This window comes from Falco peregrinus, chromosome 3 (genome assembly GCF_023634155.1).
Source record: "Falco peregrinus isolate bFalPer1 chromosome 3, bFalPer1.pri, whole genome shotgun sequence".
Lineage (NCBI taxonomy): Eukaryota > Metazoa > Chordata > Aves > Falconiformes > Falconidae > Falco > Falco peregrinus.
In genome coordinates, this window is record NC_073723.1 from 81,482,515 (window position 1) to 81,506,795 (window position 24,281).

General features: G+C 37.8%; 2 protein-coding genes across 5 annotated transcripts in view; one reads left to right on the forward strand and one right to left on the reverse strand.

Moving 5' to 3' along the window:
- ZPBP (zona pellucida binding protein) overlaps nucleotides 1–15,978 on the forward strand; it is a 30,873-nt gene extending 14,895 nt beyond the window's left edge. Inside the window, 4 exon segments of the mRNA XM_027783842.2 lie at nucleotides 2,033–2,109; nucleotides 3,790–3,967; nucleotides 10,100–12,356; nucleotides 14,838–15,978. Coding sequence (XP_027639643.2) covers nucleotides 2,033–2,109; nucleotides 3,790–3,967; nucleotides 10,100–10,191 — 347 coding nt within the window. The 3' untranslated portion in view covers nucleotides 10,192–12,356; nucleotides 14,838–15,978.
- Nucleotides 15,979–18,712: 2,734 nt separating this feature from the next.
- VWC2 (von Willebrand factor C domain containing 2) overlaps nucleotides 18,713–24,281 on the reverse strand; it is an 82,102-nt gene continuing 76,533 nt past the window's right edge. For all 4 annotated transcript variants that reach the window (XM_013297642.3, XM_055800544.1, XM_055800546.1 and 1 more), the window contains exon 4: nucleotides 18,713–19,203. In XM_013297642.3, coding sequence (XP_013153096.1) covers nucleotides 19,052–19,203 — 152 coding nt within the window. In that variant the 3' untranslated portion in view covers nucleotides 18,713–19,051. The remainder of the gene's footprint in view (nucleotides 19,204–24,281) is intronic.

A 24,281-nucleotide genomic window follows, 5' to 3' on the forward strand; every position in this document is an offset into this window, starting at 1 on the left:
ATAAAACAACGATAAGAGGGAGATTTCATAATTTTTGATTTCTTTAAAAAAAAAAGGAGCCTAAAGGAGAACTGGGTAAAACTGAGTTGCTAAAAGTACTGAGCTGGCTTGATTTAAAGCAAACCATTAGGTGGTTTGGGAAGAAGTCACCATATTATGCGATATTAAAGGATTCTTACTGAGTGTGATTATGTATTGTAATAATTATAAAATTTTATATTTGATATTTGGGGGTGTTTATACTTAAATGAGTTTATGTTTACACATAAATGAAGACCTCACAGTTACCTACCCTCATTTGATAAAGTTTAGTTACTAAAAATACATTTTCACTGTAACATGATTTTTTTTTCATAAAATGTTTCCATTACCAGCTTTTCACTAAAGGCATTAACTGTGGAAGTCAGAGATCTGTGCCATGTCAATCCAAAGGAGGTATTTTTTCTCTTGAGACTTGCTCTCAGAATATGCTTTCTGAACTCTGAAACTATATGAAAAGAAACTATCAACTCCTTTATGCTATGAGTGAGGTCTGAAGGAACCTGTAAAGTAATCCCAATATATGTTCAGTTCACTTAAAGTACTCTGCTATTAAAAGAGATATCTAACGCTCAAAGAGATGTTTATAATTGTTGAGCTGAGCTGAATGTATGTAAAAATGTACATATGCAATATTTTCTTTAACTTACTGTTTCTAATTATTTCAGCTCTAAAAAGACCATTGTTTTCATATGATGTAGTAGTCACTATGTATCAAGACATGCAATTGAAAAGATCCCTTTCTGAACAAAGTATACCAATTACGCTTCATTTCCACTTTCCAATTTAATTTTCTTGAAAGTTATATATAGTTGCTTATAAAACCAACAAAACTATTATTGTGTTTCTTTGAAAACTGTATTTGTAGTGGATAGCAATGACGTATCTGAAGAGTCTCATTACTGATAGTGTAGTTAGTTAAGGTTAATTTTAAGGTTATTGAGCCTACATAAATTAGATTTAGCAAGTGTGCAGGCCTTACAGAATATTTGAGCATTAGGAGGAGAAATTCTCCAGTTAGAGGTGGATGTAAACTTTGATATGACCTAGTGGTAAACTACATGTTGTTAAGTAGCCTGAAGTCTTAGAGTTTTTGATTTCTAAGTAGCATTTGGTGTTTCAGAATTACTTCCATGACAAAGGTAGGTAAAGCTTACAATATAAGGAGTTAAATTCACATGTTAACAGGTAATTTTACTCCTAATATGGCAGCTCTTTAATGTCAGTTCTGGAGAGCAGTCCAGCAGCTTAGTTAACTATTTCACAGGCCTTCACCGTAACATGTTTGTACTAGTCAGTTGATAAGGAATGTGGACCCACGCAAATGAATTACTAAAACATAACTACACTTTTTCTTCAGTCCATACCTGAAATCTTCCTTCGGTTCTGTGTGTCATAGGCATTCCTATGAGAATGTAAAGGGTTGAGTGGGTGAGGCACAGGAACTGATGTGCTTGTGCAGTGGGGGGAGTAGAGAAAATCCTTAAAAGCAGTAGATAGATTGTTCTTGAGAGAAAACTTGAGTGTATCACAGAAACAGAAGCTTGAACTGTTAGGGTTCCTGGTTGACTATTTTAAAACCAGAGCCTTCATAAAATCACAATGGCAGGCAGGTAATTAGAGAGGGAGTAGTGTATTTCTTTTGAAAGAATTCAGATATTTAGAAATCTGGGAAGAGTCCAGAATTATACATTTCCATGCCATTAGAATTTACAAAGAAATGAGTTCCCATAAAATATTTAAGTATACTGAAAATTAGGTATAGACCTGTAATTTCTGTAAGAGGACAACTTCTGTGATTGCTTTAAATTATTGCAAGTTAGACATCTGGAATATGGTAAAAAGTCCCAAATACTTGCATCAGAAATGACTAGAATCTTAAACCAGTGAAAATAAATAAATAAATGAATGAATGAATGAATGAATAAATAAATAAATAAATGTTGATTTCCTTGACTTTGTTTTTCTATAAATAGATTGTGTTTTGTTACAGTTGCTTCCTTAGACGGAGAAACCCACAACAGATTATGTCAGCAAAGTGCTTGTGATTCATCTCACAGACTAAACAAGGTACAGCAGATGGAAGAATAAAACGGCAACTAACATAATAAGCTGCTCTCACAATAAAGGATAACATAAAAAATGAAACATAACTTTGTTTAGTAAATTAATAAATTGATACCAAAATTTTAATGGATATATAATTTGTAACAGTTATAATTGCTAATATTCTATTGCCATTACGGGTAAGGCAGATCACACTATCAGTCTGGAATAAAGACAGTATATTAAGAGTATGAAAAGTGGCAAGACAACTGGGAAACTTTGAATATGTGCTATCTTATAAATATCAAACATGCTGTTTTGCAGTGGGAGTGCCTTTCCATCACTTCAGAGTGATTTTATTATTGAACTAGGAGAATTATAGCTGTTTGAAGGCATTTGTCCTTTACAGTAGAGAACCAGAAGCCAGTCTTGCTTACTAGGTTAACTGTTAATTTAGAGGTTCTGGAAAGGGAAAGGTGGAAGGGGATGGGAAGTACAGGAGGAATACCAAGAAAGAGCAGGTGTTCAAATCATGCTTTGTGATACCAGTGGAGGGGTGAGTCTAAAATAACATTCTGCTTATTAAGCAGGTTCCATCCGGTCCACTAAAAAAACCCTAAATTTGTGGGGATAGGTCACGATCAAAGTTCATCTTTTTCATACAGGTAAGAAGATCAAGTTAGGAGAGCATGAATAAATTTGGTTTTGCCAGTTTGTATGTGCACTGAAACTTGCAAGCCAAGCAACAAGGGTTTTTTTTTTGCTTTTTCTTTTTAGCTTTATATATATATAATTAATCCCTGCATACAAATGAAGCACTGTCTGGATATGAAGCACTATGTACTTTTTACTCTTAGACTTTGTCACTTGCTAAAGGGTCTGGGTTTTGTTACATATTTTATGTATTTTAGCCAGTTCGAAGTCACATTTTTAAATTTAAATACTATGACTTAAAATCTTTAATATTCCAGTGGAAGACACTTCATAAAATATGGTCCAAAATTCCAGCAAAATTCAAGGATTTTTAAAAACAAATATTGCCTTAGTCTAGGGAGGTGGAGTAGATGAGATTGAATTATTGCTCCCTTCTATCCTAACATTTCTGTGATTCTGTGCTGCTGGTTCTGCACTGATTGAAATGAGTGTTTTTCCTATCTAGGATTGCATTTTTGCAAATCTGTTTGAGTAAGAGAATTAGCCTTCCATGATTATATTTCACTGAGACAGTAATAATAATCCCTTTATTTAATTTGGTTTCAGGAGACCTTTGGCATTCTCTTTTTATTGAACAGAAGTAGCTAATAAAGATGGAAAGTATGTCTGAAATATAAGTGGACCTAAGTAATAGTACCTAGGTAGATGGGAAAACGGCAGGTCTGTTCATGTTGGGCTACAGATGTCTAATGTAGGCAGAATTGCCATGGATTAGCTTTTAAAGTTCTATTTGTATAATCCTGAACACTTTCAAAGACATTGTATTAATTGATCATGGTTTATCTAAATTAAAACCAGCATATCCAAGAATATCAGATTGTCCTCCTGTTTCCATTCAGCTACAATCAAAAGATTTAGTGGCACATCTTAATCGTAATCCATACTCACATTATTCATACTCACATTCTTTTATCTTTTTTTTTTTTTTTTTTGTATTCTGACCTCTTTCTATCAAAGATTCTGAAAAAAATATCACTTGTTTCAATTTAGGCAAAAAAACTTATAGAGAGATTTTTTAAGAAACAAGTGGAACTTCACAGGAGAAGTTCTGAACCATTGCCTGAAATATACTACATTGAAGGTATGATGCAAATGGTATGGGTTGATCGCTGCTATCCAGGGTATGGAATGAATCCTCTAATACATCCAGACTGTCCAGAGTGTTGTGGTAAGTGACAAATTCATTTATCGTACAAAGTATTAACTACTGTTACAATGGTTTTTGCTCTGACTGAACTTAGAACTTTGCTATTTAGTTTTATAAAATTGTTAGGCCATACTGTTTTGGGCTGTGATCCTGTCAATTCTGTTAAGGTAACCAGTACTAGAACAGGTTAGTGCTTGGGTAGAACTCGTTGATCTAGATTTTAGGCCAGACCCACTATTTCTATGGACTGATTTAAATTAAAATCAATCAGAGTTCAGACCTCTAGATAGCAGTAGGTTTTTTTTTTTAGAATTAGCATAGAAAATCTGTAATCTGACAAGGTATGTTTCAAGTGTTGTTTTACCATGAGACAAACAATTATTTTTGTTCTTGAATTTATAAAAGGGGGCATAATAATGCAATGCTTTCATCTAATTACAAACTTAAATGCTACATTCGAGATCTGAGTAAAGTAAAAATAATTTGATAAAATATCACTCTATAGCTTTGCAAAATAAAGTTAAATTTGTAAATATTTGTGATCCCTTTGGAAGAATAAAGAAAAAGGGGAGGAATGCATTCCAGTAATTTTATTTTTGTCAATCCTTATTTTAAAATGAGTGATACTGCCCTCCTTAGATGCTAAAGAGTTGATGAGTTGTTTAAAAGAGTGGCTTTGCCAGATTGCATTTCACCCAAGAGACGGTTGTGCATTTGATTTCCAAATACTGAGCTTGAAGTCTCAAGGGAACAATGGAAGACAAGACACATAGAGAATAATTCTGTAGTCAAGCTTTTGACAGAGATGATTCCTTACAGACCTAGAAATGGTGAGAAAAAACACTGGATTACATATTGAACGACAGTTTACAGAAGGGACTACGCTTTGGAAAGAAATAATAAGAATATGGAAGAAAACAGAGACAATTCCAAAATTGCAGGACATGGCGTAAATATTTCCATTTGTGATTGTTTTTTCCAATTTGTTGTCTTAATCAGAAGGAACTTAAATTTTTCGGTCCACGTCTTCAAGCAAAAAGTGACAAATATCTGGAAGGGATATGTATGAATATACAATTTATTACACTTATTGTAATACAGAATATTGTTGCACATGATTTCAGGAAAAGTGACATTAAAGTCAAGTTTAGAAAAGCACGTCTTCTTTAGGATGATTGTATGGACTGCAGTTTTGTTTTGGACTTTCCCACAGAATATCGTACTCCATTCTAAAGTAATTTGTATTCCTTTTTTCTTCAAAACACAACTTTCATCCTAGCAGTGGTGGCTGTTTAACATGAGCTGTAAAAAATAATACTGTTTCCTTTGCTGCCATGCACCTTTACTTCCTGCAGCAGACAGAAACACTACATAGCCCTACAGCAGTGTCAGCCCAAGAGGCTGATCCCTGTTCAGCTGGGATTGTAACAGGCGCCTCTTTGGCAGACAGAGGGTCAAGCTGTCTCACCAGAGGCACCAAAAAATCTGAAACTATCAGTCTTGGAACTGGACTGATTAGTGCTTCCCATAGTTGAGGATGTCATTCTGTCAGCATGCTCAAACATACACTTTTCCTTAATTGACCTCTTGGTAAAATTTATCTCCTTTCCCAGAATCCAAACCACCATATTATAGACAGTTAAACCAAAAGGGTCCTCTGCTTGCCATTGTATCTGAAGGCAAGATACGAGCTTCAGTTATTCCTGACAGATGTATCTGGCACAAATGTCAAAACATAACAAACATAAAAAACAAAATCAGAAGACTACACAGACTCCCAAAGAAATACAACTTAGTACTGCACATCCTCACTTTTGGAAAGGTTTTTTCTAAGGCACTTATGTCATTTCCCTTGCTGTAGTTTATACCTGTTACTTCTTGTTCTGTATCAGTAAATCTGGAAATGATACTATTACCTTTATCTTTGAAATAATTGCTGTGTCTCTCTGACCATTTTCTTTTTCTGATATTGTCTTCACTGAACTAAACCACCTCAAGTTCAGTGGTTTTGGTCGTGTTTGACAGGCCTCTGTTCAGCCTGATTACTGTCTGCTGTAGGTTCTCTGCAAGTGTTTTCAGTGCCTTAAACTTTACGCAGCAGTGCTTAGGAGACCATGCTAACATGGGAGAATTAATTGTCATTTGCTAAAATCCCTAGATTTGTTACTTAAATAGAAAATATTTCCCTTATATCTTTGTTAGTGGGGGAGCTATTTCCAAAACATGCACTTACTTACAGAAACAGTTTGACAAGTATTTCCATGGAAGTACAGCAGAGTTTAGCTTCTTGGGATATCCAGTTGTTTCCTATGTAGTTCCTGGAACCAGGTCTTGTAATCCAGTGAAAACATTTTTAGGGTCCATTTTAGAACTATTTGGGAGTTTTGGTCTCATTAGCTACTCTTGTTTTGTAGTTAGAAGATCAAGCTTTCAATCTAAATTAATTCATGAAAGGTTCATGCTCATTTGCCCTGATGGTGAGAATGCCCTTTAGGTTAAGTAGATTTTTTTGGTCTCCTATTTTATATTCAGAACAAGTCAACTACTTTCTATCTGCTTTTGTAAGTTTGCGTTCAGCAAACCTGTATCTCACATGCCCTGTTTTGCGTTTAATATTCTTGCACAGGGGTGGCTAGAATTTAACATGGTATTTCAGAAGAGCTCTTACCAGTGCCTTTTCATCGTCAGTGCTTTTCTTTTGGTCCTAAGAACCTCTGTCTCAAGTGACGTAACAATATGATGCTTCCCCCTTCCACTGAGCGCAGTTGTGCTCACAGTGCTCTTTAATCAAACAAATATACAGGCCTTTCTCATTCTTTTATTTCTCCTGCCTATTTAAATCTTGTCCTTATTCACAGCTTCTCCTAGTTTTGTTGTCAGCATAGTTCACTGGGACTTTTTCTGATAAGTCTTGTTAGTGGAAATATTTAGTAAAGGTCTGTCTAAGAGCAAACTCATGACTAATGCCTTTAGCAATTTTGTTCCAACTTTTATTTCCCTTTTAAGCATCATTCAGAGTCTTTAAAATTTCATTCTAATTGTCTTCTGTAGTTTATTACATTTGTATGTGCAGCCATATCAGGTGCTTTAAAATTAATTATGTGCTTATAGAACTACATCAAATTGTATTACTTTCTGCTTACCTGCATGTGTTTCAGTGTTCATTCATGAAATCTTTAAATAGTGTAGAAGTCTGATCAACTTTCCTGTGGTTTCTTGGATTCTTTTTTTCTTTTCTGAAAAATTTATAATACGTTTCTTACCAGTCAGAGGTTAGCACCAGTCACAGGGTATCACTGCAGATACATTGCAAACCTCAGATTATCATCTGTGTTACCATTTCATGGGCCAGTTCTATTTTAGAACATCTAAACAGATGCTACTCAGACTTTCTAATTTAAAGTACACTAAACCTTGAGTAGTGTGAGTGTTTCTAGTCTCCAGGTCTTCATAAGGATATGACAGAACATAAAAGGTTATGGAGTAGGCCCAAGAACATGGAGAAATAAAAAACCTTATGCATATCCTCTGCAGGATTCATAAACAAACCTACTCTACTTTATACTTTTTTTTAACTTTCAGTTAAAGCTGTTCTCTTTCCTCTACTGTGTTTAGAATACCTAGTTTCATGTAGTGTTCTAGTAGCTCTGGTTCCTCCACATTGTTGTGCAGTGCTCTGTGAACTGCACATCAGTTATTTCACACTGCCATCACTAAATCTGTGCGCTAAGCATAACCTTTTCACTTTCTGCATCATCTACCAATCTAAATCTCCTGCATTAGAACATGCATTCATTTTCTTCCCCATGCTTCAGTCTTATGTTCCTTTATATCATGCTATATTCTCATTTGTTTTCTCCACCTCTGCTTTTATATTTAAATGGCATTAAATATCGAGCTATTGTCTCACCTTCTACTCCCATTTTCTAGTCTAAATCTCTTTCTGAATTAGTCAATTAATCAGTTAACCTGATTAGTCACTGTGTGATACATCTATCTTTAAAGAATTTTTTTTGGCAGAAAACACTGGTGGTAGAACATATCAAAATTTGGCTCGTTAGGTACCAGAAAAGCCTCAGGCACAACCCTTTACTGAGTGATTTTATAGAGGCTGTGACTGAAAGACATGGAGTTACTGCTGATTAATATTTCCATTTAGTCTTCTGCTTCTGTAAAGCAGTCTTGAATAAACTGAATTGATGAAGTACAGCCATTTTAGAAATTGCTTCCTATGATTTTATCTTCTATATGAGATTTTTCTGCTTTCTAAATCTGGGTGTTTGGTGGGTTTTTTTGTTGTTTATGCTGATTTTTTTGGTTGTTTTTTTTTTTTTTTTCTTTTAACCAGATGCAGCTGGGAGATCAATACAGTACAAAATGTCACAAATTTCTTAGGGCTTCTCTGGAGAGACAATTTGATATCATACTCTGTACTATTCTTATTATTTTGCAGGGCTTGATTTCTGTGCTATTTTTAGTAGAATAGATACTGAATAGTCAGTTCTAATTTGGTTTTCTTTAGTTCTTTCTCACAGTATGGTGATTATTTATATTATTGAATCATAGTAACTTGCAAGTTCAAAAGGAAATATGTTATTTAAGACAATCTTAAAATAGTCCTAAAAATCAGAAGAGTGCAAAATACTAGTTAGCTTACAGGATACAAGAATAAATTGAGATGTGTGCATTTCAGTTTGTGTGGTGTGAAGTGGCAAGTATATATATAAAAAAAATTATATATTTTTAGATGTATTTACATGTATTTAAAGATAGAATATTTTGCAAAGATGTTTGTACTTTCAAAGTAAAGGTATACCAATAGAAGTTTTCCATTAGTGAAAAGATTGAAACAAGTTTACCAGTTACAGAAACTTTCCAGCATCTGGCTAAATCCAGTACAGGTCCCTACTTAAGATTCCTTTCTCTTTTTCATGCTTTCTGCTAGACAGCATCAGATGATGCCTCTGAAAAATAAAGTTTTTATCCCATTGTAAGAGGAGCCTACCTTGCTCTGATTAAATAAACTGAAAATTCTGAAGGATTTACTAGAAGTGTGCCTATAATCTTCAATAAAAAGAGTAGAGTTATTCTTCTGATACACAAGGTGATTGATTTTCCAGACAGCAAGGTTAGAAAATGCCTTTAGTTACACGCATGTGTCAGGCTTTCTCTTTCCCATAAAGCCGTCTTGGCCTGCCTATACTAATTTATTAAAAAGGCAGAGTCTTGACATCAGCTGCAGGGGACTCCTCTCTTACACATCATAAGACTTCTAAAACCCTCTTCAGTCAATAGCAGTGGCAAAAAATGCTAGGCAAGCTAACAACAGCTACTAGGGATCAAGTGAATCCTGCCAGCCTCAGCAAACAAAGATAAACCAAACCAAATACTGAAAATCCCGGTGAAGGTTTGTGCAGGAGTGACTAAGAACTCGTCGTTAGGCCAGGGAAAACCAAATGACCTGGTAAGCACCAACTCTGCAAAAGGAAGGAAGGTCTTAATTACCTTTGCATACTGAATATTAATGCTATTAATTAAAGGTCTATCCTAAAAAAGGCTACCATTTCCAGCTTATAAGTATGATTCAGTATAGTCATAACCAAATAGTTCAAATTCTGCTTTTTTTCTGCCAAGAGCGTAATGCTGAGTTAGTCTTCTGTGATGAAGTCGTTCTGCAGGTGACTGCACAGACTTCATTGAATGGCATAACATGATTCAACAGGAAAAAAAACGTTTACTTTAGAACACTTGCTCTGCATCATACACTGATTTCTGGTTTGATGTATTATTTTTGCACTACTTTTTAATAATTATCAGAGCTTAGCTATCAGCTTTATTTTGTTATTACTTATATAAGTAGCTACAGCACTTTATTTAAAACATTACTGGATATAGGCCATATTAAAATGTAATTGATGGACATATCCTCTGTAAATGGAGTGAAAAGTGATAGAGAGAAAAATAAGGTCTAATAGACAGATAATGTATGAAATACATACAATTTTTTCATCAACTAGCAGAATGCTGGAAAAACTGTTCTTTTTTCAAATAGATAATGATGCATTCTAAACATTTCAAATGTAAATATTTTTTATTACTATCACTTAAATTCCACATTTTTCCCTTGGTTTTTGTTTTTTTTTTGGTCCATAGTTGCATGCAGCCCAGGATCATGCAACCCTGGTAATGGAATTCACTGTCTTCTATGTGACAGCAGTTTGATATATGGAGCAACAAAGTTCTAAAGGCTGAGGGATTTGCACTCTTGCAATAGCTCTTATGTATTTTCATGTGGTCATATTAATAAATATTTTAAAAATGTGTACAGTTTGTTTTGGTTACATCAATAGAACACACTAATTTTTAGAAAATAATGATTCAGCAGCATATTGGTAAATATGTTTTAGGTCCTATTACTTAGGACTCCTTCAATTTTAAGGTCTTTAGAGTAGCTGCTAGGTTAACACCAATAGAGACAACTATTTAAATCACAAGAAGAAAATACAAAAGTAGAGGTATTTTGTATAGTTTGTCTTTTGCTGATAGACCTCAGCTCCTCTCAGCATGGACTGGTGTAAGAAGTCTATATTGTAGTTTTCATCTACCTGTCCATTCAGTCATTGGTTAACAGGATTATAGTGAACAGCTCATGGTGTACATCCAGCACTGAAAGCTCATAACAATTGCAATGTAGCCTCCAATGGAAAAATCCTAAAAACTTACTTTCAAGATGAATTATAATATCACTAATGACCAGTTGGTAACTTCTTCCCAAAGAATGTAAAATTCCACTTCGGTCAGTCATCTGTTCCACCTTTATAGATATACCACGTTGAGCATAACACTTTTGCTCTTACCTGAAGAAAACAAACAGTAACATAAAATACCATGGTACTCTTCATGACACTAATCTTCACTTTCGTAAGACTGTTGAGAATTACTAAGTAGTTGGCTCAATGCATTCCTTGTCATTGTCATTCATTAACAGCCTTATTTAAGTTGGTATTTAGTAACACAATCCTGTTTAAAATCGTGTTTGTATTTGCAGATCATACCCCATGCAAATGGCAGAATTTCTAATAAGTATCACATTTATACTCTTTTTTTCCCTTTAGGTCTTTTTCCTTCTAGTCCATGTATAAAAATGAGCTACATGTGAAGGCCATTTTTAGCTCTTTGTCCTCTCTGGAAAATGGGGTTTGCAGGTGTTTGGTTTGTTTTTTTTTTAAGCACAAATAAGGACCACAGATTAATATATGTCTGTCTTCTGGAACTATACTCTGAAAAGAAGGAATAAAAAGAAATATTGTGCTACATCTAAGAAGTAATTTTTCAATATGGTATATTAAATTAAGATACTATACTATAACCATTCCAGTAATACATTGTTTACATGACAGAGCCGGAAGCACCAAATAGATTGTATTTTGATGTGAAGGGGACAAAAAAAGGAAAACAGTGCATTTGAAAGTAACTAGTAAGATTGTATGGTTTGCCTTTTTGGTTTGAATTAACTAAAGTAACTTTTATATAGAACATATGCAACTAAGGCATTTAAAAAAAAAGGAAAACAAGCATTATTAGGATTCTAGAGTGACACTGTTTATTGCTCAAACACTAGGAGAAACAGCATAACTAGCAGAATATATAAAATAGCTCTTTTTATCAAATGTTATTTGAAAATAAATAGCTGCAAACCAGCATGTTAAAAAGTGTTTAGGAGTTAAGAAATGAAACTCTATTTGTAATCCATAGAATGACTAAAGGCTACCTATTCCTTATTTTTGTGTGGTAATTAGAAATAAACAGACCACTGGGTTGTTAACATTAGGCTGAAGCACTGCACATCCATATGTTACCTTCATAATTTCCCACTCACAATAACACTAAATTAGTTAGCAGTAGTTTGATGGCTAAAGAGAGAGCATGATATGCAGTATTGTCTTTCTGAAAATATAAACTGTTCTTAAAAGAAGAACAAAACACCATACCAAGTAATACCAGCACATGGAACTTCCTACAGTATGGATAGCAAATTAATTTGAGAATTACGCTTTGAAATGAATGCAGCTTTTAAGGCAATAGCAATACAGATTAAGCAGCATTTTGACATTTTTATACATTTACCCTCCTGCTGCACATCAGAAAGAGAACGGTCTGGTTGGCAGACCGTATTATCAATTCAAGTAATTTATAGAATTTTATCTATACTTTGAGGGAGAATAATAAAGCTGATGTAATTTTCACTGGGATACTATACACACTAGAATATTTACTTTCTTCTCCATGCATAAGTTTATGAATTTTCGCAGAGTATAGAAACAATGTTTCTTGGTCCTTCCGATAGGTGACATTCAGTTTCAATTCATGAAGTTTGCACACCCTTTCAGGCCTACTGGAAAAAATAAAAGTAAGTGGGTTTACAGGTTTGTCTTTAATTCTGCCTACTCTGTGCTGTTCAGCCAGGTCTCAGTCCACCGCACTGTCCACTGGTCTAACCCACACTGCCTCAGCTTACCTATGAGGATGTTGTGGGAGACAGTGTCCAAAGCCCTGCTGAAGTCAAGGTAGACAACATCCACTGCCTCTCCCCTCATCCAGCTGGACAGTCTCTCCATCGCAGAAGACTATTAGGTTGGTCAAGCACAATTTCCCCTTGGCAAATCCATACTGGATACTCCTGATAGCCTTCTTTTCCTCCACATGCTTCGAGATGACCTCCAGGATGAGCTGCTCCATCACCTTTCCAGGGATGGAGCTGAGGCTGACCAGCCTGTAGTTTCCTGGGTCCTCCTTGCCCATTTTGAAGACTGGAGTGACACTGGCTTTCCTCCAGTCCTCAGGCACCTCTCCTGTCCTCCATGACCTTTCAAAGATGATGGAGAGTGGCTTGGCAATAACATCGGCCAGCTCCCTCAGCACGGCTCAGGGTTTCATCCCATTGTGGCTCATGGATTTGTGGGCGTCAGGTTTGCCTAAATGATCTATGACCCGATCCTCCTTGACCAAGTGAGAGTCTCCCTTTCCCCAGACTTCCTCTCTTGCCTCCAGGGTCTGGGATTCCTGAGGGTTGGCCTTGGTGGTAAAGACTGAAGCGGAGAAGGCATTCAGTAACCCTGCCTTCTCTGCGTCCTTCATCAATAGAATCTTTCTCTGTATCCCCAACATTGACAGATTGTGCTGAATATACAGTTTATATTCAACCAGACTAACTTGTTATTCCATTACTATAGTATGTATAGCCTTTTCAACAATAGATTTAATTATGCTGTACGTTTCTTAACAGCAATGATCTTTTTAAAAGCAGGAGACTGTTAAGTGTTACAGAAATAGCTTTACTAATAGCCCCAAATGAACCTAACATGGACAATGTAACAAATATTTCTGGTAGGTTGAGAGTTGATTGTTCTTAAACATCAGCTTTTGTGCTGCTGAATATGTCAGTGGTTTCCTGTTACTCTTTAATTAATATTCCATATCATTATTTCCACGTAGCCTCAACAGGTAAACAATAAAAATGTTTGACTTCTCTGTAGCTGATATTTGATATACAAGTTTGGAGTTTTCCTGTATTTGTATAAAATGAATGAGGCACATATTATATATGAGCAATTTGAAAAGCATACTAGGTTATGTTTATTTTTTCTCTGCTATGAGAGTTGTTTAATATGACATTTCAGAAGACTGGAAATTTACCTTTTTAGTGTGATTGAGCATAAGTACTTTTTAAGAGGCAAGCGAATTCTGGGAAGGAGTGGCTGCCTTCTCAAAACTGAACAAGTTATAAACTTTTTGAAGTGGTAGTTTTATGAAAAAGCAATGCTAAATTTGAATACTTGGATAGCAAAAAAAAAAAAAATATCTGTGATATTCGGTTCAATGCTGTCTCCCCAGTTTGTGTTTTGTATTTAATGCAGCAGGAATACAGGGCAGAAGGTATATTTCCGCAGACAGAAAACCCATGATGATACAGGCTGTGAAGAAAATTCATTGCCTGATAAGGGGAATAAATGGAGCGTTTAGCTGGATTGCATTAGATCCTTAAATAAAATGTGCCTTTCAAAGCCTCATATGTATTATGGAGCTATCATCGTCTAGATATTAAAGTTACCATCCAAAGTAACATGAAATACTTTACAATCACGATAGTATACTTTATATTACACCATATGAGAATCAATTGTTTTCCAAAGCAAAGGGACCTTTCATCCTATCTTTTTCTTTCTTATTTCTATTAAAGACTTTAATTCAATGTCATTTAAACCTGGCTTTCAGTGTTACAGCTTTGGAGATCATCTAGTGCAATACCTTGCTGAATGTAGGTTCAGCTGCAGCAGGCTGCTCTGGACTCTGTCCAGTTGTGTTGTGACCATTCTCAAGGACGGCGACTCCACGACATCTCTGGGCAACATCCTCCGGTATTCAATCACCTTTACAGTATTTTTTTGTTTTCCGTCTGCAGCTAGAATTTCCTGTATTCCAATTTGTGCCCAAATACATTTCTCATTTGTTTTTCTTATATTCTTTGAAAACCTCCCTCTGAAATACCCAAATGACATTGTAGCTATGTTTTTCTTTTTTTTAAACATTCCTGTTGTAACACACAGCTCCTCTGTCCCATACCTCATGTTTCTTCTTTTTCCCCTTTTCCCTTTTAAATCTCACATAAGTATTTAAATGAACACCAGCACTTGTATTTTTTGCGGTTTAAATGAGTCATACAAAGAATCCTATTGCACACTAACTATGCAATTTTATAATTACCTGAAACCATCTTGAGTATCATCTCTTCAGGCACCTTCTTACACAGGTTTAAAGCCAAATTAATGTATAGTGAACTCCTACAAAAACGGATGGGGCTAAACCAAGAATTAATTTGTCTTGATTTCAGCTGGGAAATAAGCAGAAGCAAGTGAAGTAGAAGCAGAAATCTCATATTCATGCCAATGCAGCTACATAAGAACATCTGAGAAGAATATTCATTATGCAAGCAACAGACCTTCAAATACAAAATTATTCATGAGCTGTTGGTGTGTCCAGAAATACAGCTTTTATAGGCACAACCCACCTGCAAAGCTGAGGAACTCCTCGTACACAGAATGCATAATACTGTCTGCACTGAAGCAAAAACTAGCTGAGTACCTAGGCTCCAGTAGGGAAGCCAATATTCTCTGGAGTTTGGTTCACTGGAAATTATGCAGATGGTTTTTCTCTTATTTTTTAAGGTTAAATATGAACAGGAGTATTACATGACCAAATCATAAAATTTAGATAAGTACATGTGTCCACCACAAGCCGTTCTGGTTTTTTTGCTTAGAGATGAATGGTTTCCAGCTGCATTCCATAGTAGCTAATTTTTAACTTTCCAACTTTTAGTTCCCACATTTTTATTTTCCGCTCCCATAAAGAGAAAGGAAGGTTTCTGTTTTAAGCCTCTACGTGAAGTGATGCTATGCAGCAGGCTGCAAATCTGGGCTCCCCAGCTGCACTGCCAAAGGCCCCCGCACTGCTTGGTACAGTCACCTGTTGGAGCTTGGCTCTCGGGGTCTGTTGGTGTGTCCGCCTGTGTGCCCGGCTTGCTGATGGTATCACCGTGCCTGGGGTGCGGCTGGGATGGGGTTGTTTTTTGTAGTATATGGTATGGGGTTCTGGTTTAGATCTGTGACCAAAACGATGCCGGTAACACACCGGTATTTCGGCTATTGCTGAACAGGGTGTGCACAGTGTCAAGGTCTTCTCTGTTACTCACTCCCAGCGAGTAGAGTTGGGGTGCACGAGAGCTTGGGAGCAGATACAACCAGGCAGGTGACCTGAACTAACCAAAGGGATATTCCACGCCATATAGCGTCCTGCTCAGCAGTAAAATGGAGAGGAGCGAGGTTTAGGTAAGGTTAGCTACTTTTTGCTTAGGAACTGGCTGCCCACCAGTCTGCCCATGGGAGGTAGTGAGGGATTGCCATTGCATCACTTCTTTTGTATTGTTTTTGATTTTTTCTTCCACTTCTCTGCTTATTAAATTATTTTCATCTTGACTCATGAATTTTCTTGCTTTTCCTCTTCCTTTCTTTTCCCTTATCCCACTTGGGGTGCGCAGGGGGGGAGTAAGTGAGCGGCTGCGTGGTGCTTAGCTCCTACCAGGGTTAACCCACAAGACACTGCATGCCAACTGTGCTTCCACAGTTCGGTGGGGCTGGTGAGATCTGCCCAAGAAGACTCACTCAGCCCATCTCCCCATCTCAGGAACCGCCAAAGAGCTCTCGTGGTAACGCTACAGGCCAAAGCTGGATGTGGCCAGTGATCTTAGTATAAAGAAGGTCCAAAGCTCATTATGAATTCTACCTCACTAAATTTAAAAAAAAAAAAAAAAAATCTTAGAAGACTTGAAGTTTATTTCTCAAAAAGAAAGACAATTACATTTCAAAATACAATCTTGTTAAGAAACCACCCACAGAACTGGGTGTGGAGATGAATTTGCCCAGGAAATTCCATATGAAATGGGGAAGGACCAAACTATTACTACAGTAAAGTTGACATTATACGTTGGTGCCAGGATTGAAAGATGGAAAAATATTCTGGAAATAATATGCAATAGAAAATATTTATAAAATTATCTTTTAACTTTGTACTCACTACTTCAATAAAGACAGACCTTCCCTAAAGAACAGAAATTCAAGCCCTGAGAAACTGTATAAGGTTTAGCAAGATCCTTCAGTGAAAGAGAAGCAAAAGGTGACTAGTCTGAGGTGAGATTTCAAAAATTGTAAATGTTATGGCCATACACAGAAAGACACAAATTCTGAGTCTCGTAATTTCACTGAAAGCATGTGTGTTAAAGGGACACCAAGCAGCCTGTTTGGAAAGGCAATCCCACACAGACCTACGAGTCCACCTTCTCTGCTCTTACTCATGTTGTACTGCTGCTTCCTACGTGGTTGCTTCCACTCACTGAGGAGATGTGCGTGGAAGACTGTTGGCACTTTCTCAGAGCTGTGAAGATACTTCATTTCAGTAAGCAGAAGCCTACACAGCCATCAAGCATGGATCCTACTGATTTAGGAGCTAGCTTTCTGTCATATGACTACTGAATCTTATGAAATGGATAGGTATACTCAAAATAATACAACTTTTAGCCAAATCATACCTCCCAAATAAGCAGTGTCTCACTGGGTTAATGAAAGGTATACAATGAATGAAATATTATTTTAATAAAATGGTCTAGGTACAAATGAGATGTGAAACACTCCTTCCCATCTTCCAAGAAAAAAATAATAATATCTGTACTCTGTGTCATCCTCCATTGCCACCAGTAGACTGAGTGGCAACCCAGTTATAATATTTATTGTATCCCTGCTAGGAAGCCCAGCTACTGGAGGACAGTATTTCCAGTACAATGTTTACATATCTGCACATCCACTTCAGGGAAAGTTATTATTTACCTGATTTTTGTCTGCTTTAAACCTATTTAAATCCATTAATCTGTCTTCCCCAATCCCATTCTTCTTGTGACTAGACTAATACCATGCATGAATTCGCCACAGGACTGTCTGTGCAAGAGACGGTTCCTTGGTTTCTGATTCTGTCACTCCTCTTCCTCTCCCATACCATCACTGGGGAAAATAACACCCAGTGATAGACATGCTCAAAATACAGATGTGAGGTGGTAACTGGAATCCACTGAAGTCACTGGCAAAGTTCCATGGTCTTCAGAAGTACCAGAAAATCATCCTTTGGATGGATGCAAGCCTGGTAACCAGGCTACACCATGGGAGGAGGAGCAAAGAGTAGTCTTGTTTTAGATACCAATTAATTGTGTTCCTTCTAGCAAAAGCTTAAAGATAAGCCCATGTTTAACTGTTTTTTTAAGCCATTGCCTTAACATAAGCAGACATAATGCAGGAGCTGGTGATAAACTAAACTAAACCCAAAATGAATCTAAGCAGATTGCTGGTGGCTGAAGCAGGGAGATGTGATTCAGCTCACATCTAGTCAGGGCCAGCTTCTGTGCTAGAAATCCCGATGGATCCAAAGACCTGGTTCTAAACCTTTCTCCTCAACACAGAGTGTCACAGACCCCTTACAGACTGCCAGAAAGTACCAAAAAATTGAACGAGCCCCAGCAAGGTGGCAATAGCAGGGCACAGAGAATGGCACAGCCACTAACCAGCTCTCCCACCCACAGATTAACAACATGAGGCACATAAGTGGAGGCTTGTTTGGCTGCTCTATCCCTTCCAAGCTGCACTTCGCATCCATTATACATCACATTAATGATGCTGTGTGGTTTCTTACCATCATTTCCACTGGCTGGGCAAAGTTACAGTGTTTACATCACGAAGGAATTTGTCCTGCTGAAATGTGTTATGTCTGATCCACATATTAGAGACTGATTTTGTCCGACTGAATTTTTATAACACCAGCTATGAGAGATCAGTTTCGTATTTCCCACTGCTCCAAGTTATCTTGGCTGTGGACCCGTAGATATGCACCAGTGGAGCTAAGAAAGGAGCTGACCCACCTCTACATTACAGCAATATTCATAAATGAGTGCATGTTCTCTGAAAGCATATTCTGCTCCATTTTTTTTCAAAAGCAAGAACGTCAAAGTTTTGTCATATTCTGGCTCTTTCCTGCCCCACTACACTGAAAATAAGCACACACCCCCTCCCCCCAACAAAAAAAACCCCAAGAAAACCCTCATATGATGAAACTAGAACAGAAATATAATGTTTAAGTCATGGCGCAAGTATTCAACAGGACAGGCAATGATACAGTACTTTAATCTGTATTGTCTATATAAAACATTTATTTTTAAGCTCTATAATGGTATTATAGAAATACATAGAATATTTTATAGAGTGTATTTTAGTGTACTCACTGTGAAAATAACACATTTATTAAGACAGGTATTCTTATGTCCAAATGTTTTAAATATATGTACTTCTTTGCCTTGCAGTATTATGTTACTTTGAAAAACAAAATACCAGTATTTTATTCTTTGCTCCTCACCAGAATTTTCTTATTCAGATTTCCCTGGGTCATCTAGGGTGCTCACTGCTGTGAGATATTTTATAAAAACCACGAAAAGTACTTAGGTTTGTAGATTTCCTATATTTGTTTGCATTCATGTCTAGTGCACATAGCTTGCCGTTCAATTCTCCAAGTGCCTTCTTCGTAAGTACAGTGACATATAGTGCATTCATCAGTTTTCACCTCCCGGCCTGCTGGAATGACAATGGTTTCTGCAAAGCAGTTCGGGCCTAAAAAAAGGAAAGAGTTTATTATGTGATACCCATAGCACACTGTAATCCAGCATAGTTCAGTTTTAGTCTTGAGCACAGAAAATCTAACACACAGTGAGCAACGCTGGGCAACATTTAACAAATGTGAGCATCACGCACAAGGCATAAAAGTAGCAAAGAGAGCAAGGACCCTGCCCTGCGATGTGGCTGGGTGTCTTCACTGCAGACTGTCCTGCCCTCTACAAGGGAAGGTGCAATAAAGCCTTTCTGTGAAACATGCAACTGTGACAGAGACCTCGGCGCAAACTGGCGATGCAGATGAATACAGGTTTAAGCTAGAGAAAATGCCACATATTCAGAATCAACAGTGTTACTGCAGGCTACTAGAGAGCTGATTTATAAATGTTACATTTTTCCATTGGAATCAAGCATCGTATTTAGTCTAGTAATCAAAGTATCAGATTAGTTTATTTTCCACTTCATGAGAAAATAGTCCTTTTCCAGTAGGATGGAATATCTCCAGTCTCTTCTGGATGAAGATGCTTTTCATGAATAAAATTAAATATTCTCTTTTATGCAACTCAGAAAGTCTACAAACATCCCTTTGCAAAGTACACCGAAATAACTTTATTTCTGAGGATGCGGCAGGAGAACAACCCACCAGCACAATGTTCACAAGACAAATCTGGTTCTTTCAAAAGGTGACAACCTCTCATCTCTCTGCCACAGAAGGCTGAGTGCTGTAATATCTGTGGTTCTGTTAAAAAAAAGTCTATTTCTGTGCTGGAAATCCACATGCACTTATAAAGCAGCACTAAACCCTACCGATCATTTATCGATACGCTGTCATGTCCTCAGGGGAACTTGGCCCTCCCGTTCACTAAGCACACAAACAGCTGCTCAGGCAGAGCCTGGACATTCAACGGCCCATTGATGTTGGTGCCACGATCCATCAGGGCAGGATGTGCAGTAGGGGCCAGCATATATTGATATGATACAGCTGAAACTCTAAAGAATACAGGTGTGCAAAATGCGTATTGACTGCCAACCTGTTTGCCATACAAGTAAATAAACCACAGCTGAGGCTCAGTGTTCCATTGCCAGGGATCTACTCTAAGACCTAAGCCTAGCAGTATGGCCGCTTCTTCTAAAGAAATGCATTTTTTTAAGTGCTTCCTCTGAAAAAAAACAAAGGTAGGTGCATGCTACACATTTTGAAGCATAAACCAAATAGTTCCCAAATCAATTTTAACAGTTATCTCTCTGGATCAGGTTATGTGTTTCTGTACGGACACAGCAGCCTGAGACAATTCCGAAGAAAGATGCCAAACTGCCAATAACGAAGGCCTTTTCTCACTGAAGAGCTACTCTCTAAAAGAGACCTGCAAGACTTGCAGAAATGTCCTTCACCATGTCGTGCCCATTAATTCTCTATTTAAGCCAGTATTTTGTTTTAGGACTGACTGCTGACAAGTATCTCTAACATGTGGCTTCTTCCATAGTTTTAGGTGGCTTCTTGCCCATTCGAGGCTTTGGATACATAATGGATAGCAAAATAGGGCATACCTCATGTAAAATTACCTGCTTTGCTAACCTACCGTTACTGTGCTACTTTTGTGTTTGCATCCCCCTCAGTCTGTCCACGCAAAGTAACACTGGGCTGGAGAACACAGGAAGGAGGACTTTGGGGTGGGAGCCACGCTCCTGGATCCCACCGCACGCTGGGAGGTGCCCTGGCTTTCAGCTGAGATAAAGCAGTGTTGTTAACTAAGCTGTCCGTGCTGGAACTTTAAAAGATTTCAACTCTAATCTACATAATTCTGTTTCAGTTAAATACAGTATTCTTCTTGCACCTAATAAACTTTCATCCCAAGATGAGTTCACCCACACATTAGGTAAAGATAATGGAATATTTTGCATGTTGGCCTGTAACAGGCCTGTGATTTACAAAGCTGTATGATACGAAGAGTTAAAATATTAAAAGCGGAATCTACTTTCCATGGAGAATTTCTATGAAACCTAAAAGACCACTTGAAATTTAAACACTATGTAATAGGCACAAGAGGAACAAAAGTGATGTCAATCCCCTGTGCAGGTTTTATTTCATTCTGGGAAAGTGAATGTTGCAGGCTATACTTGGTTACAGAAACCAACCAGAGTGTGAAGCAAAAACAGTGCAACACACATAATACAATTCACTAGGATTCAGAATGTAAATGCCTCCATTCACAATTAGCAGCATCTTAAAGCCATGTGTGACAAGTCCTTCTTACATCAGAAAGTTATTAAATGTAAATATACAAGTTTGCCCTCAATTCTTAAAACTATTTAATATGGGGGGAAGTCATTGCTTTGGTAAATACAGGAAGAGCAATAACCATCTACTTGAGAAAAGAACCCTACAAAAATAAATGACAGCAACGCATATTCTTTTAGTATCATGCAACTTTTCAACAGAAAATTGCCTATTTTCTGGTTCTGCATTTGCACCCATCATTACTGTAACTGAAAATCTTATATAGTACTTAGACTGGCAATAGCCAACTGGCATCCCCGCTTCATCTTTTTCTTTGCAATATCGTGTGCACGCAATATTGTGGTTAATGTTACAGAAAAGGTCATCAATGAAAAGGCTGAACTGACTGTATTACTGCAACACCATGCAAATAAATGTCAGTACAATATAGTGTCCAAACATGGGAAAGTAATTCCACAGCACTCCTTTTAACATTTCTCCAAACCCTCAGACTTCTAGGGAAAAGAAAGCCCTGAGCTTCACCCCAAACCTCACTCAAATTTGATGCTGTTTGAGCTAGCACTGAATACGTGGCTCCCTTCCCATCAAGCAGGTGACGCTCATCCCTTTCCTTTTCCTCTGAGGAGCAGCCACAGAAACAAGACTTGCATGGCTGGACCGGCCAGAGGTGACCAGCCTGTGGTGATGGGGGACAGGTGAGGTGGCAGCAGTGGGACCCTTGGTGCAGGGCTGCCCCAGCTGCCCCTGTGCCTCCAGCAGCCCTTCCCTCATCCCTGCCACTCGGATGGATGTTGCTGATGAAGCAACCAACAATCCGATTCTCTGTCTGCCTAGAAGGACAGTAGGGAAGCCGAGGAATCAAATATTTTAAGCAGAGGGCAAGGAGGCAGAGCAGGCACACAAGGGCTGGTCTGAGACTCGAGTGCCATTTCCTCACTCTCCCTTAGCAGTGGGAGGAAGAAGCACATGCCTGCTCCACATGCCCAGCAGTTAAGATGCTCTGAAGGCACGGCATTTGCTGACACTACTGCTTTACTTAAAACTGGACACTTTATATTGATGTAGCAAGACTTTCAGATCCCCATCACAAAGGGTGAGCCATTTCTTGATTTTTTTAAAAAGTTTGCAAAAATACCTGACTTAGCACATGAAAAATATTTCCCAGTAAATCAGGGCTGTTCCAACTCCAAAGCTGTGGTGGGCTTTCTGACTAGGTGTTGCTGTTGCAGGAGCAGTGAATCTCTCCTCCTCAGTCTACAAAGCAGGCTGCATGCTTTCTGAGCTCCTGCTTACTAACACCACTACTCCGCCCAGTACTCCTTCAGTGCAGCAGTGGTTGTTTGATCTATAGTATAAACCTCCTGGGCCCGATCCCCAACTGCATACACTTACATAGCTCTAACGAAGTCAGTGGTGCTGCATATCGTCACAGTAGATGAAGATCTTGCCATATCACTCTTAAATCTGGCAGAAAATTCAGTATGAAGTATTGTATGAATTCCAAGTGCAGCTTGAAATCTACCATGGCATCATTTATTTTCCTAAAGTATATACTGGCGCTGCCAGACTCCACTTGAGCCATACCACACTGGTATCAGCAGAGATTTCTTTCCTAGGGCCAAGCCACAGTTGCTGCCGTCTCAGTGATGTCTCAAAGCAGCAAGTTCAGTGCAAATCCTCAGTTCTCACGCTGAGCACCAGATTGGCATGCAGCTCTCAGCTTCCCTGAAACCACACCAGTGAATCCTAGCTTCCAAAAGCAACAGTTATACTGGAATCTAAGGAACTAGGTAGGCATATTAGGTGGTTAATTCATGGAGAGTTTATAATGGGATTCTTGCCTCTTAAATGCTTAAAAACTAAAGTTTAAAAATAACAGTGGGGTAAATTTAGCTATTGTAATTTTTTTCAAAGTCCTTACCCTGGTCCTGTGAAAAGCTTCCAATGACTTATAAGTTATGCTTCAGTCTTGACAAATGCAACAATCTAATTAAAATGCAAATTTTGTTATCTCAGAAGAAAATAGCCAATACCAATTATCAGCAGAGAATGCCCAAGCCACTCACCTACAGAAGCAACAGCACCTGTAACCTTGACAACCTTGCAAGAGGCTCTCTGAAGCTTCTCCTCCTCCTTCTCTTCCGCAAAACCACAGCTTTATGCTACAGAGTTGTGTCTATTTCCTCTGCAGCCTGCCCTTGCTTTTGCAGGGTCACGAGTCCCAATCAGTTAAAAAATATAAGATATAGCAATTTGGTAAATCGTGTTTTAATCAACTGTTTTCATCATGTATTACATCAAATTATGGACAAAGAAATCTGTTCAACTGCAAGTTAATGTGTTTGCCTGGAGATTAAGTCACAGCAAATTTTCACCAATTAGAACTACAGTGACAACCTCTGTAATTTAACACTTTGATGTAAGCCTGCCTTGGGCTCTGGTTTGTACTCAACTCCCCAGTCACTGCCCTTTTAAGAGCTCCTTGCAGGAGGCAAACAGGTGACTAACTTCCAAGCTACCTGACAGCAGTCCCATCTACCCTGACAGTTTTATAGCATTCATCATTGTGCTATTACCGCACTTTGCAAATAACATGAACTCAACGTTTAGCTTAGCCCCAATTTTATTTATTTATTTTTTTTATCAAATTTCACGGAGAGATTTCCAACAGTTACAACATGAAAAAACAGATCCTACACTTTGTCCTGGAAGTCTTCAGAACCATGACATTATAAGAAATAGCTGTGTTGGGTGAGATCAGAAGTCTACCCGCACCCGTAGCAGCCAAAAGGAGATACATGGGGAAGTGTATGGGGACAGAGCAATCACACGTACCCAG